At 46.0% G+C, this 15,601-nt stretch overlaps 2 protein-coding genes across 8 annotated transcripts in view; both read left to right on the top strand.

Annotated features, from left to right (window-relative positions):
* Hint1l2 (histidine triad nucleotide binding protein 1 like 2) overlaps positions 1–6,796 on the top strand; it is an 865,401-nt gene extending 858,605 nt beyond the window's left edge. Inside the window, exon 2 of the mRNA XM_039089889.2 lies at positions 6,248–6,796. Within this exon, the coding sequence (XP_038945817.1) occupies positions 6,306–6,686 (381 nt within the window). The 5' untranslated portion in view covers positions 6,248–6,305 and the 3' untranslated portion in view covers positions 6,687–6,796. The remainder of the gene's footprint in view (positions 1–6,247) is intronic.
* A 7,612-nt stretch (positions 6,797–14,408) lies between these two features.
* The window catches only part of Wasf3 (WASP family member 3), a 99,007-nt gene continuing 97,814 nt past the window's right edge, over positions 14,409–15,601 (top strand). For 3 of the 7 annotated variants that reach the window (XR_010056418.1, XR_010056416.1, XM_063271653.1), the window contains exon 1: positions 14,409–14,561. The gene's annotated coding sequence lies outside the window, so the exon portion shown is untranslated. 7 annotated transcript variants of the gene reach the window in all.

The raw sequence follows: 15,601 nt of genomic DNA, 5'->3' as shown, positions 1-15,601 counted from the left end.
GAAAAAAAAACTATCACTGGTTGACTGTAGAGATGAGTTACGGAGCCTAACAATAATGTCTGATGAAATTCCAAACTTGATTCTAGGGAGATGAAGGATGGGTTAAAGGGAAAGTGGGGCAGCGTGCAGCAAGGACCACAACTCCGGTCTCTGACGTGCCAACGGCGTGAGGACTGTATGAATCAAGTCTGTCTCTCAGAAAGCTGGAATTTCAGAAAGATCGCGTGGGGGTTCTGACAGTGTCCCTCCTCAGGCTGGCCCTGCTTGACCTCTTCCGTCTTCCATGAGTAGCCGAGGGAAACTGCCTTCCCTGCGGCTTCTCTGCAGTTGTGGAGAGATCGTTAGCTGTAGCTGGATTTAGCCCAACGAGGATTGATCACTAAATCTCAGCGGCTGTGATCGACAAAGAGATGCTTCCTCTTGAAAAAAAAAAGATTAAAAACTGTGATTTTGCATCTTAGTACACAAATAGATGATGGATGGATGGACAGACGGATGGTTGGCAGATTGGCGGATACTCTTTCCCATCTAGGCCTTTCTGTGTGTAACTGCCCACGTCCTAGAGAGGAATGGGAGGAACGTGTACGGATCCTACGCGGGGTTTGGGAATGGGCTGAGGACAGCTAAGAGATATTTTGCCAGTCTCGGCAGGGTGTTGTGGTGCACACCTTTAAACCCAGCAGGTGAGAGCTAGAAGCAGGTGGATCTCTGTGTTTTAGGCCAGCCTGAGTCTACATAGTGACTTCCAGGGTAGCCGAAAGAGAACTGGACCAGTTTTCTTATCAATAATACGCTTACATCTTCCTAATTCTCCATGTAAAACTGATGTGAGACAAGGTCTCGCTAAGCAGTTTCAGAACGGCAGGAGCCGCGTGGTGAGAGCTTGTCTCAAATCAGTTTTACATGGAGGATCGGAAAAGGTGCTAGAGGGCGTTGTTGATAAGCCAGGAGGTAGTCTGTGGGACCATGCCTGTCACAAAGAACAGGACCCACGAGGATGCAATCCTTCCTTGTATCATCTGGTATTAGAGCCCAATCTCATCAAAAAATATCAACATGGGACTAAGAACAGCGCTGCAGCTAATTAGCTTGAATTTGTCTAAGCAGTGTCACAACACAAGATGTTTTCACGCCATCTAGAGAGAAGAATCAACGAGATGAGCCCAGTGTCGCGGTGCCTGTTAGGCTGCTCCGAGAACAGGGGTGTCCCTAGTGTCTCTGGTAAAGCCTGCTACCATGGAGACTGCAGGACCACTCGTGGTGGGAGGAACTGACGCATGCGGCCTCTTAGGGTCAGAGGGAAAGCTGGCCTGTGGACTGGAGGCTCCCACAACACTGTGGGTCCGATGCACGCGGAGTCTCGGCTTCCTATCTGGTTTCATTTCTCTGGAGCTATGTGTACCTCTCACCCAGTCCATGCTAAGCAGTATCAGGAAGAGGTGGGCATTTTCCTAGACCTTTGACTGACAGAGACAGTGGACCCTGAGCTCATGCACCAGATCTGTGTCGTCAGGGACGTGGATGTTGTGTCAGCGGTCAAGGATGGTGCAGCGTTGCTTCTGTGTCCAGTCACTTTTCGCGCTGTCCCTGAGCCCCCCTTTTATTTATAATTGCTGCATTACCAATGTAAGGTTCCTTTTTCATTAAGGATCCTAACGACAATAGAAAGCAATTTCACTTGGCGCGGCATTCTATGGAGTACCTCGCAGCTTGCCTCTCAAAAATGCTTACCAGATACGGTTAGTGTTTCATAGTAACCGACAAACGTGATAATCTCATATTGGGAGCGGGGAGGGCTATAGTTGTCCTGGCACAGGGATCACAAAACTAACTAAAACAGCATCCTTGGCAACCGGGACCTGTCACCTCAGGCGAGTCGCTTGATTTCCATATACCTCAGGTGACTGATCAGATAGTGAAGTTCTCTCCTTTTCAAGGGTTTCTCTAAGGAAAAATAAAATTGAACAAACATCCAAAATCTGGGGGAAATATTTGTTTTACAAGCAAAGTTGTTACACGATAACTCATGCGTATGGGCTTAGATAGTTACATAGTTACCCCCTCCTCCTTTCCCCTCCCCCCCACCCCACGGCGAAACGTCAAGGGGATCTGATAATGAAGGGAACTCATTCATGTATCATCTATCTGGGATTGATTTTATTTCCACCCGAGGCCCGGGCAGCTTATATCTCTCTGCCTCACTGCGGCAATCCTCCATGACTGCCACAGGTAATTTTGCACAGGATGCTCTGGAAGAGTGCGCGGGATATTTATTTTAGAAGCAAACTGGGTATAGTAATAACCCGACCAATAAAATGAAGACTCTATAGTTTAGTAGCCAAATTTGGGGCCATCAGAGGGCCATTGTCTTCAGCTATATCAGCCTGCAGGGTATTTTTTAAAAATAGAATTCTTTATTGGAAACTATAGGCATATCCTGTGACCTATTTTCTGTTTGTTTAAAATATGTACACTGGGCCTAATTTTTGCTTTATAAGCTCAGATTTAGTCATTTGCAGGGCACCCTTTTGTTTGCTCAGTAGAACACTGACTGGAAACGCATTTTCTCTGGGCTTTTTTTGGGGGGGGAGGGTCATCTTTTCAGTGCTATGGTAATATGCACCTGGGATGATTAATTTGTACATAAAAGGGGTAATTGGGACTGCAGTGTTGGATATCTATGATGGGTCAGCCTTATTACTTTGATCTTGTGGTGTGGCAGAACATGCTGGTAGGAGCTAAAACAGCCAGGAAGAAGTCGGGGTTCCACAACTACCTTTGAGGGAATGGCATCACCCCAATAACCTAAAAGCCCCTCATTTGGCTCTAGCTCACATGGGTCTTCCATTATACCATTCTGGGGTCTCAGCCTTTAACAATTGGATATTTGGGGGGAGAAGGAGGACATTGAAGACCCAAATTGCATCCGTCATGAAGGGAATTGTTCCTACCCGTCACAAAGCAGAAAGAGGAGGGGATGATAAGAAAGACATTATTAGTGTTTATTGGTCATTGCATAGCTCCTTTTTAAATATTATTTTATGTGTATGGGCCTGAGTGTATATATGTGCACCACATGCACGCAGGTGCTCCCAGAGGCTAGAAGAAGGCATTGGATCTCCTGGAATGGGAAGTGTGACCTATCGTGTGGGTTCAGGGAACAAAACTAAGGGCTTCTGCCAGGGCACCAAGTATTCTTACTGCTGAGACGTCTCTCCAACCTCTGCCTAACTTTCCCAAGTAAACAGTGGATTTGGAATTTAATCCATATATGCTTGTATGGTGCTTTGCATAGGGATGGCTCCCCTAGACTCATGTATTTGACAGCTTGGCCCATAGGCAGTGGCCCATAGGAGGTGTGGCCTTGCTGGAGTGGGTGTGGCCTTGTTGGAGGAAGTGCACCATGGGGGCAGACTTTGAGGCCTCAGTTGCTCAAGGCAGGACTATTAGGGCATTCACTTTGGTGGCCCTAGGGTCAAGGTGTAGAACTCTCAGCTCCTTCTCCAGCACCGTGTCTGCCTGCACGCTGCCATGATGATAATGGACTAAACCTCTGAAACTGTAAGCCAGCCCCGATTATAAGAGTTGCCATGGTCATGATATCTCTTCACAGCAATAAGACAGCTGGATTCAAAAGGTCATGTTCTTTGCACCCCATCCTCTGCTCTGGGAGGTTCTACAATCCAGAAGAACTGAACAAGAAGTTGTATCTAATCATACCCCGTGCTTGCCTTGTATCTAATTGTATCCTGCCCTTACCTTGGGGTACTTGCTGTTTTAGCAAGCAGGTGACTTTAAGTCCTGATGTTTTCCATGTCTTTTCCCTCAGCAAATTCTGTGCTGTGTATCTGCCTCATGAGTGTAAGGGGACGCTGTGTCATGGCTGACAGGACTGAGTAGTGAAGGGACAGGTAACATGCACTTTCCAGACCACATGTAACATCACATTCTGCCATCCAACAGTCACACGGGCTACCAGCATTTTCCTGGAAAAATTTAATTTATTTATTTTAATTGTATGTGGAGGGGGTGTTTTTGCTTGTAAGAGTATCTGTGCATTACGTGTATGCAGTACCCAGAGAGACCAGAAGAGGGCACAAGATCCCCTGGATCTGGAGTTACAGACGGTTGTGCGCCACCATGTGAGTGCTGGGAATTGAACCCAGGTCTTCTGGAAAAGCAACAACTACTCAAAAACAACAACCACTGAGCCGTCTCTGCAGCTTTCTCTCAGAAAATGGAAGTCTATTCTCCACGTGTACACTGTGGGAGTTTGCATGCCTGCTGCCTTGGAGGTCTCTGTCTTTTTGTTATTATTTTTATTAAGATTTATTTATTTATTAAGTACAGTGTTCTGCCTGCTTATATGCCTGTATACCAGAAGAGGGATCTATAGATCCCTCTATAGATGGCTGTGAGCCACCATGTGGGTGCTGGGATTTGAACTCAGGACCTCTGGAAGAGCACTCAGTGCTCTAACCACTGAGCCGTCTCTATTTGTTTTAAGCTGGTGCACAAAATACCGAGTTTCACTGTCATGTGGATACCATTGCACTTGGATGTATTCACTCCCCTTTCCTCTCCAATGCCCTCCATCCCCTCCCTCCATTTCCCTTTCACCCCAACAGACACACTCACAAACACACACACACACACACACACACACACACACACACACACACACACACGCTTCATACATAAGCTGTGTATTTCCTCTTCTTACTAGGTTCTCTTATTGTTTAGTCCCCTTTCTTCCCTCAAAGAGTCTATGTCACATAGAATATGTGTGTGTGCATGTGTGTGTGTGTGTGTGTGTGTGTGTGTGTGTGTGTTTATGTGAGTCCTTGCATATTTCAAAATCCATACTTTATACATGAAAGTAACCATAATATTTATTAATCTGTGTCTGGCTCACTTCAGTGCCATGATGATCTCCAACTCCATCTGCTTCCCTGCAGGTGACATAATATCATTCTTTTTTATTTCATGTGTATGTGTGTGTGCGTGCATGTGCACGTGTGTGTATGTGTGTGTATGTATGTATGTATGTGTGTATGTATGTATGTATGGGTGTGTGTGTTCTGCACGTGCATGCCACATGTTTGCATATAGAGGTCAATCTTGAATTCTATTCCCCTGAACACACTCACTTTTTATTGTTTTATGAAACACAGTATCTCCCTGGGATCTGGGATTTCCAATTAGTCCAGCCTAGCAGGTCAATGAGTCCCAGTGATCCACCTGCCTCTGACTCCCCAGGGTTGGGATTACACGTGTGTGATGACACACCTGGCTACTTTTATCCACATGGCTGCTGGGTATCAGATTCGGGTCCTCATGCTTGCAGATCTACGGTCTGTCAGGCAAGCCATCTTCCCAGGCCCCAGTTTCAAGCTTCTCTAAGGACTCACTATCTAAGTACCATCTACATTGCCTGGACGCTCATTATTGTTAGGATATCATGAACATTCATTGAACAGCCACAAGCTAGCTGCTCAGTGTGCAATTGCAGCTGAGGATTCAAGATGAATAAGAAATAATCTCCTCCTAGGAGAAATTTCCAATGTTATAGAGAAAAACATTAAAAAACCAACAACAACAACAACAACAACAAAAACAGGCCCTAATGTTAATGCCATGGAAAGCCCAGAGGAATGGCAGATGTAGTTGGGGTTAACCACCCAGGAACGCTAGAAGGAAAGTTGAGTTTCAAGCTACACAGAGATGGCCAAGCCCTCCCAGATGAAGACGGGCAGCGGAGGTGTTCAGACAGGAAAGGCTGTGTTCGTGAGAACTGCAGAACTCATCTTGCAGGAGTGGGAACCTCCTTCGAGGGCTTCTGAACAGGAGAGAGATGTGAGGCACCTGCCCTCCAGACAAAGGCCAAAGTTGTACGGAGGGAAGAGAAGTAGGTGGGAAATAGTGTGAAGGCAGAGGGATTGGCTATGTTGACCTCGGCTCAGGGAGTGGGAACAGGAAACTTTGAGAGGTGTGTGTGGGCATCTACACCCTACTTCGATAAGGGTTCGACCTCCTGTCTAGCCCACTACCCACCAGAGATAGTGGAAAAGAAAGGTTATTAGCATCTGAGGAGGTGGACCTGTTTGGAAAGCCCATTGGGGGGATTCCAGTCCAGTCCACTGGCAAACCAGACACCACACATGAATTGGCAAGGGCAGTGTAGTCTGGAAGGAAGTGCAAGGCTCACCAATCAGCCAGAGTCCTCGGAAGCAGCAAGAAGCCGCAGAATCGTCTCAAGAAGTTCTTTGGTAGCCGCGGCGCGGGAAGGACAGCGACTTGCCGCGATGGCTGACGAGATTGCCAAGGCTGAAGTGGCCCAGCCCGGTGGTGACACAATCTTCGGCAAGATCATCTGCAAAGACATCCGGGCCAAGATCAATTTCGAGGACGATCGGTGTCTTGCTTTTCATGACATTTCCCCTCAAGCACCAACACACTTTCTGGTGATACCCAAGAAGCACATATTCCAGATTTCTGTGGCAGATGATGATGATGAAAGTCTTCCAGGACATTTAATGATTGTTGGCAAGAAACGTGCTGCAGATCTGGGCCTGAAACTCGGGTATCGGATGGTGGTGAATGAAGGTGCAGTCGGGGGGCAGTCTGTCTATCATATTCACCTCCACGTCCTTGGAGGTTGGCAGATGAACTGGCCTCCTGGCTAAGCAGGTTGGGGTTAAGTATCCTTCTCTAGGTAGTTGGCAAGCTCCAGTAAGTTCAATGGCACACATAGTTTTGCCTGTGTATGGAGAGATTGAAGAGATCATTTAAAATTCTGTGCCTATCGCTTCTCGGCCTTTTGGCTAAGATCAAGTGTAAAATTCTGTGCCTAATAAAAGACATTGTTGCATGTCTCAAAAAAAAAAAAAAAGTTCGTTGGTGAGTTTCTTTCTACAAGGTTGCCAAGAGTGAGGCTTAGCAAAACAGTGAAAGATGAACCAATACATGAATGTCATTGGTGGAGATTAGTGATACGGAACAATTTGAACCAATGCTCAAGTTCCCACTGTCTGTGGGACCATATTTATACTCTTTCTAAACAGCATGCATGCATCCTTTCCCACGTGTGCTACCGTGAAACATCCTTTCCCCGGTGTCTGCTTCAGTAAGCACTCGTTCACCTGTCTGCCCCAGCAAAACATCATTGCAACCTAACTGAGCCTCCAGAGAAACCAGGAATTTCCACCTGAGGTGGGGATAGCTTTGGGAGGTCACTAGCCAGCCAACTGTCCATGTGTCCTTGTAGCTAAGACACTTCCCCTATGGAGACCGGCAACCTTTGTAGCCTATTGGTTATGTGCTCATGCTGTGATAAAACACGGTGACAAAGGGAATATGGAGAAGAGTGGCTCATGGTTCCAGAGGGAGAGTCCACCGTGGTAGGGCATGCAGGACTCCAGGAAGCTGAACAGCCACACCTTCCACAGGCCAGAGGCAGAGACACAAACCGGAAGTGGAGAGAAGCTATAAACTCTCAAATATGCCCTCAGTGACAAACTTTCATTGGCATGGCTCCACCTTCTGAAGGTTCCAGAACTTCTCCCAACAGCACCACCATTGATGGACTGAGCATTTAAATATCTGAGCCTATAGGGGACATTATTTCTAACTCAAAGACCACTGTTAACTGTCCTAGGTTATTGTAAGACATACTGGGTAACATTAGGAAAATAACACTTTTTCCCCCACTGGACAACAGACATGAGAACACATATTTACATACTAGGTGCATATGCTATGAAAGCGCATACTAGGTGCATACACTACGAAAACACATACTAGGTGCATACACTAGGAAAGCACATACTAGGTGCATACGCTATGAAAGTGCATACTAGGTGCATACACTATGAAAACGCATACTAGGTGCATACACTAGGAAAGCGCATACAAGGTGCATACACTAGGAAAGCGCATACTAGGTGCATATGCTATGAAAGCGCATACTAGGTGCATACACTACAGAAAACGCATACTAGGTGCATACACTATGGAAACACATACTAGGTGCATACACTAGAAAAGTGCATACTAGGTGCATACACTAGGAAAGCGCATACTAGGTGCATACACTAGGAAAGCGCATTCTAGGTGCATATGCTATGAAAGCGCATACTAGGTGCATACACTAGGAAAGCGCATACTAGGTGCATACACTACGAAAGCGCATACTAGGTACATACACTATGAAAGCGCATACTAGGTGCATACACAATAAGAACACATGCTAGGTGCATACACTGTGAGAACACATATTTAATACACAGCGAGTTCACAATAACTGTTATTTTCGTCTTTCCTAACACTGCCTCCCTCCTAATAAGATCATCGATACATTGCCCTGCTGCTGTGAAGATTCCCATTTAAGAAATGGATCTTCACGTAACTGGAGATTTTATACCCATGAGTAGTATGAATATGATCAGGGCAAGTATAGACACAGTTCTCTACATTTTAAAAATTACTTATTTTTTTTTTACCTTTGCACACAAATGTCTGCACATTCACTCTTGCAGAAAGGAGAAGAGGACACAGGATGTCCCGGAACTGGAGTTACAGGAGTTGTGTACTGCCGTGTTGGTGCTGGGAATTAAATCTGGGTCCTCTGCAAGGCCAGTAAGTGTGCTTAATTGATGGTCCATCTCTCAAACCATTATTGTTGTTGTTGTTGTTGTTGTTATTTACTGTGTAAATAATATGTAGCCTCACTATGTAACCGTTGGCTGACTTAGGCTATTAGGGACACTGTATAGAACAGGCTGCCTTGAACTCAGTGATCCACCTGCCTCTGACCCCCAGGTCCCAATACTTTTTTTTTTAAAGTAAGTTTGAGTAAGTGAAGATTTATGCACGGAGCCAGAGCACCACCGTATCTACAATCCTTATTTCACTTCATTCTGAGAGCAAATACAAGTGAACATGTCAAAGACACTGACAATTATTACGTCTTTATCGTTCGATTTCTCACGTATTTTAATTATATCCCCTTAATTAGTGGCATCTCTTTGTTCTTCAGCTCTCCCCCAAAGGGAGGCGAAATTCAGTTCCTGATGCAAAACGGTGTGGAGTCTGCGTGCAAGACTATTCGGTCCAGGAGAATGACAATTGTTTTTCTACTATCCAGTGGCAATGACAAAAGAGGACCTAAACCAATTACTGAGCAAATATCGAACTTACGAAGTGTCTGCAAAAGTCCCGGGCTGTCACTGTCAGACCCCAAGCGAGGACAGTTCTAGGACTTCCCTGGAAACCCACACAAGAGTGTGGTCAGCCCAAGCAACAGCGATGGAGTGTTCCAAGGGGTTTGAGAAACCTCACTGTGAAGATCTTAAGAGGATTATGATGATGGTCACAGCTGCTCAGCTATCACAGCAATGCCAGACAGCTTACTGTCCACGGAGGGTGGCAGACCTGGCTACACTCACTCCAGATGTCATGGGACACCGACAGCCATTCACATCGCCAGAGTTCTCTAGACATACCAACCCATTAGAAGCTCTGTATGTCCTTTCTTAGATGCTAGGAAGTGAAGGAGAAAGATTTGCATTTAAGATACATGTTGAGGGCTGGAGAGATGGCTCAGCGGTTAAGAGCAATGACTACTCTTCCAGAGGTCCTGAGTTCAATTCCCAGCAACCACATGGTGGCTCATAACCATCTGTAAAGAGATCCGATGCCCTCTTCTGGTGTATCTGAAGACAGCTACAGTGTACTTACATATAATAAATGAATAAATCTTTTTTTTTTTTTTTTGGTTCTTTTTTTCGGAGCTGGGGACCGAACCCAGGGCCTTGCGCTTCCTAGGCAAGCGCTCTGCCACTGAGCCAAATCCCCAACCCCATGAATAAATCTTTAAAAAAAAGATACATGTCGAAGTATTTAGTGCCCTGGTTTGGATTAAAATCTCCCCAATATGAATCTTCCCACATGTGAAGGAGCTGTCGGGAGGCTGTGGACCCTTTAAGACTTAGGACCTGCCTTTGGATTCCTTTCTTCTAACCCGGCTGCCTTGTCTGGTCTCAGTAGAAGATGTGCCTAGTCCTAATGCAACTTGATATGCCAAGGCTGGTTGATATCCACGAGAGGCCTTGGGTTTTTGAGGAAAAAGGAAGGAGGAGTGGGTGGGGACAGAGATGGGGTGGTGAGAGGGAGGGACTGGGAGGAGAGGAGGGAGGGGGAAGCTATAATTTGGATGTAAAGTAAATAAATAACTTAATTAATAGTAATTAAAAAGAGTTGGGACTTTGTGTGAGGAGGAAGGTTATTGGGGACATACCTTTAAAGTAGAAAGGGAGAGTGGGGTCTCCGACTCTTCTGTTTTTCTTTTCCCCCACTGTAAAGTAACCTGTCGCCATGTGGGTCCTGTCATGATGCTCTGTCTCGCCACGGTCCCACAGCAACAGAGCTAAGCAAACACCGACTTCAGATTCTGAAGCTATCGTCAAAATATAGCCTATCGCGTTTACAGTTAATTTTCTCAGGTAATCTTATTTTCCGTTGTGACAGAAAGCCAACACAATTAGGGTCAAATGTCTTGGCATTTGCAATTTGCTTAGAGTGGCTTAGTTAAATAAACTATGTGGCAAAAGGAAGAGTAGGAGTAGAGAGGAGAGAGAGGGGGATGAAATGGAGGGAGAGCAAGGTGGGGGGAAGATGGGAAGGAGTGGGAGAGAGGTGGGGGGAGGAGTGTGCGGGCTAAGGGACTAAGCAAGGCACTTACAGGGGCGGGGGGGGGGATAAGGCGATGAGGCAGACAGTGACAAAATAAAACAATCGCTTTATAAGCCCTTAAATTTTCCTTTATATTTGGAAAATTTTTCAATAAAAAGTTGTATAAGAACTTAATTATCTTGTGAGGAAAGACGCTAAAAATTCACCAGTAATGGGAGGGGAATGTAATTTGTGACTCCAACAAGGCAAAAGATGACCTTTCAGAGAGACGAAATGTCGTCGTCTTCGCTGCCTTTATTGCAGCATGTATGAGTTTGCCGTTGTCAGTGGTGAATTCATTTTCAAAAGGACATTCGGATTTACAAAATAACCGAGAGGCAGGTGCATAGATTTTCAGGCACTCACCCTCCCCTTCCAGTTCCTAGTTATAAATGTGTTAGTGAGGCTACCATTCTTACACTCACGGTGATGTGTTTTTATTAAAGAGAACCCACGGTTTACACTAGAACTTTTCATTCTCTGGGTTTAGACAAATGTGATATACATACATACATACATTATATATATATATATATATATATATATATATATATATATATATATATTCTCCATGGTAGCATCTTCTCCACAGTAACTGCATTGTCCTAGAAGCTCAAGCTCCAGCAATTTAATCTTTGCTTTTCTCCTTCCCCAATCCCTGACAACCACCGATCTTATACTCTGTATTTTTCACTCTTCCAGAATGTCACATTTTCGGGATCATTTAACACATAGCGTTCCCCGATTGTTTTCTTTTACTCACCCGTGAGTGGTTCCCCATTCTTTTGTGGCCCCGTTGCTCATTTTTTTCTCCTTGTGGAACAATACTGCGTTACATATTTACATCATCGACTACTTACTAAGCGAGGACTTTTTAGTTTCTTCCAGTGTTTGGTGATTATAGATAAACATTGAACCATACGTTTTAAGATTCAAAATTATTTACTTTTGTTTTATGTGTATCTGTGTGTGCCCGAGTATGTATGTATATGTGTATATGTATGAATATATACACACACATACACACATATGCACGTGCACACATACACCATGTACATGCAGGTACATGGTATAGAGCCAGGAGAGGGTGCCTGATCTCCCGGAACTGGAGTTCAGATGCTTGTGAATTGCCTTATGGGTGCTAGAAACTAAATCCTATCCTCTCCAAGAGCAGCAACCACTGAGCTGTCTCTCCAGTCCCAGGTGTAAGTTTTTGTACACACGACTCCATCGGATAAATTTCTAAAAACGTGTTTGCTGGGCCCTACGGAAAAATTAATCTTTGTTTTGTAGGAAACTCCAGAGCCGTTGGACCCTTTTGCATCCTCAGTAGCAGTAAAGAGCAGTCCCGTTACCCTGCAACCTTGCCAACATCTGGCATTGCTGCATTTGGGGATTTCAGTCGAACCAGTATGTATGCTATGCTCTTTCATTTTTGTTTTAATTTATAATTCCCTAATGGTATATTTGGTGGTGCATATGCCTATTCGGTTCCAGTATTTTTTTCCATGTCCATTTTGATAAAGGGTCTGTTAGGATATTTAGCTCATTTTTAAACTGTATGCGTTATTTTTCATTTTCTTCCTGAGATTTCAGCAGCTTTTTATACCGCGAGTCTTCTTATGAATAAGTCAAACGGGAGGCTCCGTCATGAATTTATTATTAACAACTTTGACAGGTACTGGCCACACCTAGGCTCTGTACCCTTGTTCTCTCTTACTAACAGAAACTGGATGTCTTTCTGTCATGAAATACATAATACTTTTGGCTCTTTTGTAACCTTATAACATGGATCTGACTGAGAATCAAACAGAAGGTGCTCACTGGGGCTTCCCGGAAAGATTATTAAAAGGGGAGGAGCCCCACTGGCATGGACAACGCTGGTCTTTTTCCCTTTCTCTCTCCATCTACTGTTTTCCTGAATGGGATGCAATGTCTAGAGGAGCCATCTTGTAAACGTGATTGATGGAAAGTGTCACATGACCAGTGACTCTGAAAAGCCTGAAACATGTGACATCATGGAGATTTTGTTGCGGAAGCCTGGGTGTTTGCTCCAGGCTTTCATGATTAGATATGTAGTGCATCTGAAGTAATTCCACGGTGTTGAGAACACAATGTTAACTGTGGTGGTTTGACTCTGCTTGGCCACTGGGAAAGGGCACTGTTAGGAGGTGTGGCCTTGCTGAAGTGGGTGTGGCCTTGTTGGAGAAAGTGCATCTCCTCACTGTGGGGGTGGGCTTTGAGGTCCTATGCTTAAGCTCCATCCAGGGCAGAAGAGAGATCCTTCTGGCTGCCTGCAGAAGGCAGAGTCTCCGCAGATCAAGATGTAGAATTCTCAGCTCCTTCTCTAGCACCACGTCTGCCTGGATGCTGCCATGCTTCCCGCCATGATGATAGTGGACTGAACCTCTGAAACAGTAAGCCTGCCCCAGTTAAATATTTGCCTTTATAAGAGTTGCCTTGGTCATGGTGTCTCTTCACAGCAATGATACCCTAAGACACTAACAGTAAGTTGTATGTACTGCATACTGTGTACGACAGTATAAGGTATCTCATCGGACAGAAGCAGAGAATGAACCGAGTACTTCAGGGAACTGAGATCTAAAGGGAGGTGGCCTGATGCAGGAAGGGTCCACACTCCAGAGCTGCGCCATTAAGGGTCACTGCATGTTCACAGTTACATCTAGAGGCAGCTCAGGTAAGGCAAGGGTTACTGAAGACAAAGGAAGGGGCTGGGGAAATGTGACCAGCAACCACAAGAAAGATGTTCTGAATATTCCTGTATCTTCAGAAATTTGAGCTCTCCATCAGTAATCTAGAATACGGGGGAGCCGAAGTCTTGTTAACTGTATATTCCAGATTGCTATGATATGGAAACCGAGGATGGTGTTTTAAAAGTCCTTCGAAAGCAGTGTAGATTTTGTGAATGGTGCATGGTTTTTCTGCTGACTTTCCGGTGGTGTGAACGCTGCTAAAACGTCTATCAACAGTTAGGCGTTTACTACTGGCTAGTTTATCGTGACTTAGAGACAACCCGAATCAGTTTTCTTGAACTTTTCAAATATAACTTTCTATTTTGTGATCTGACTTGTAAACAAAAACAAAAGACATGTGTAACACTTATGATTTGATGCTGTATCCCTCTTTTCCTTTGGAACCGAGGAGAACAACCTATCCTAGGTCTCCTCCTTCCCCATCCCTTTTCTCCCGGTCTTGTTTATTTTTGCATCAGTTATCTGACACTACCGGACACCAGGATAAGTTGGTAGTTCAAGACTAGCCCTACTCAGTAGGCAGTGTGTCCTTCCTCATAGGTGGGGAGAATAGGATTTGGAGATGGTAAAAACCAAGGAAATGAGAATCTGTACATGAAAAAGATGGAAGGTTTTTGAACCTCTAGGGGTTAATGCCAACTGATGACAGGGCTATAATCCTCTCAGGCTTGGGTGAATCCTCAGCCATGCAGGGTGTCTGAGGACATAGAGGTAGGTAGACAGCTCTGTGTTACCACGGGCCTCAAGACCCAGGTGAAGGGTAGGCTACAGGTGGGGATCCAAGGGGTCCGCTGGCAGATTGGGTACCCAGGACCCTTGGTTCTCCACCTTGGAGGAGGAGGCCTGAGGATGCGCCGCCTTCTCCGCAACGCCCCGCCCCCGCAGCGCCTACGCTGCCCTCTCCTGTTGGCTCTCCATTGGCCGCAGCGCTCGCCAATCCAGCCCCCTGGCCGTGAAGGGGGCGTGGCCGCGCGGTGCCCGGCCGGGGGGCCGCGTCTGTCGCCGCTGCGCGCTGCGGTGCGGGCGGCGGGACGATGAAGCCGGGAGCGCGGCACGGTGAGTGCGGCTGTGGTCCTTCCCAGGCTCTGGGCCGACCTCCGGAGGACGCGGGGTGGGATTCCGGGGGGGTGCCGCGCTCGGGCTGCCGACCTGCCCTGGTCCCTCCCGGCCGCAGGTGGCGCCGCATCCTCCTTGCGCATCCTTCATCCCGATTGCTCCCGTCCCGCGTGCGGCCTGGCCTGCGCCGGGGTCCTGCGGGCCGCGTGCACCGAGGCTCCGGCAGCTCTCGGCCTGGTCCACGGCGCAGTCTCCGGGACAGCTCATCTTTCCCCCCTCTGGCTTTGGTACTTCCCAACAAATGCCGTTTTTTCCTCTTGGTTTGGCCTCTCTGCAGTGAAGAGCAGAGTTCTTAATTATTGAGAAACTATGCGATAGGCCTGGGATTAAAGGTAGCTTGTCATCTTCTTGGCTGATGTTTAGTGGAATAAGGAATTTTTTTTAGTCACTTAAGGGCTGGTTTTGATACGATTATCTTCTAGCAGTAATTTTCTTTTTCAAAAGCCGAAGGTTAGAAAGGGTCCGTTTTATTTCGCGTCGAAGCTCTTAAATTCAAATGCCTAAAGGGGCATGACATTTTGACTTTTAAGATTCTGAACGCACGTTTTTGTAAGGGAGGGAGGCCGACCATTTGGAATGTTTTCCATTTTGAAAGTTTGGCTTGTCTAAAACTGCGAAAATACCTGCGACTCTACAGTAAACCGAGTTCAGAGGATACTTGACTTGCTTCGCTGTCTCGTCCAGGGCAAATTCTCCTGGGCACGGGCTGTTTTTGTGTATGCTTTACCAAACTTTCCTATTCAAGCAGCGAGACAATGCGGTCAGTGGCTCTTTTCAGTCAGCCCTTTCATCTACTTGAGAGGTTAAACCGGAGCGAGCTGGTTTGACCTTTCCCAAAGGCAGTTAAAGATCCTGTCCTCTCTGCTTCCTTCCCCCAGGGTTCTAATAGCTGTCTTGTAGCGCTCAGTTTTCTGAATTTAAAAGCTCCTTTGAGTTGATTTTTAAGAAAGTTGTGCTGTTTTAGATGTTCAAAGCTCACT

This window comes from Rattus norvegicus, chromosome 12, assembly GCF_036323735.1.
Source record: "Rattus norvegicus strain BN/NHsdMcwi chromosome 12, GRCr8, whole genome shotgun sequence".
Lineage (NCBI taxonomy): Eukaryota > Metazoa > Chordata > Mammalia > Rodentia > Muridae > Rattus > Rattus norvegicus.
This window is presented reverse-complemented; position numbering and strand designations above follow the sequence as displayed.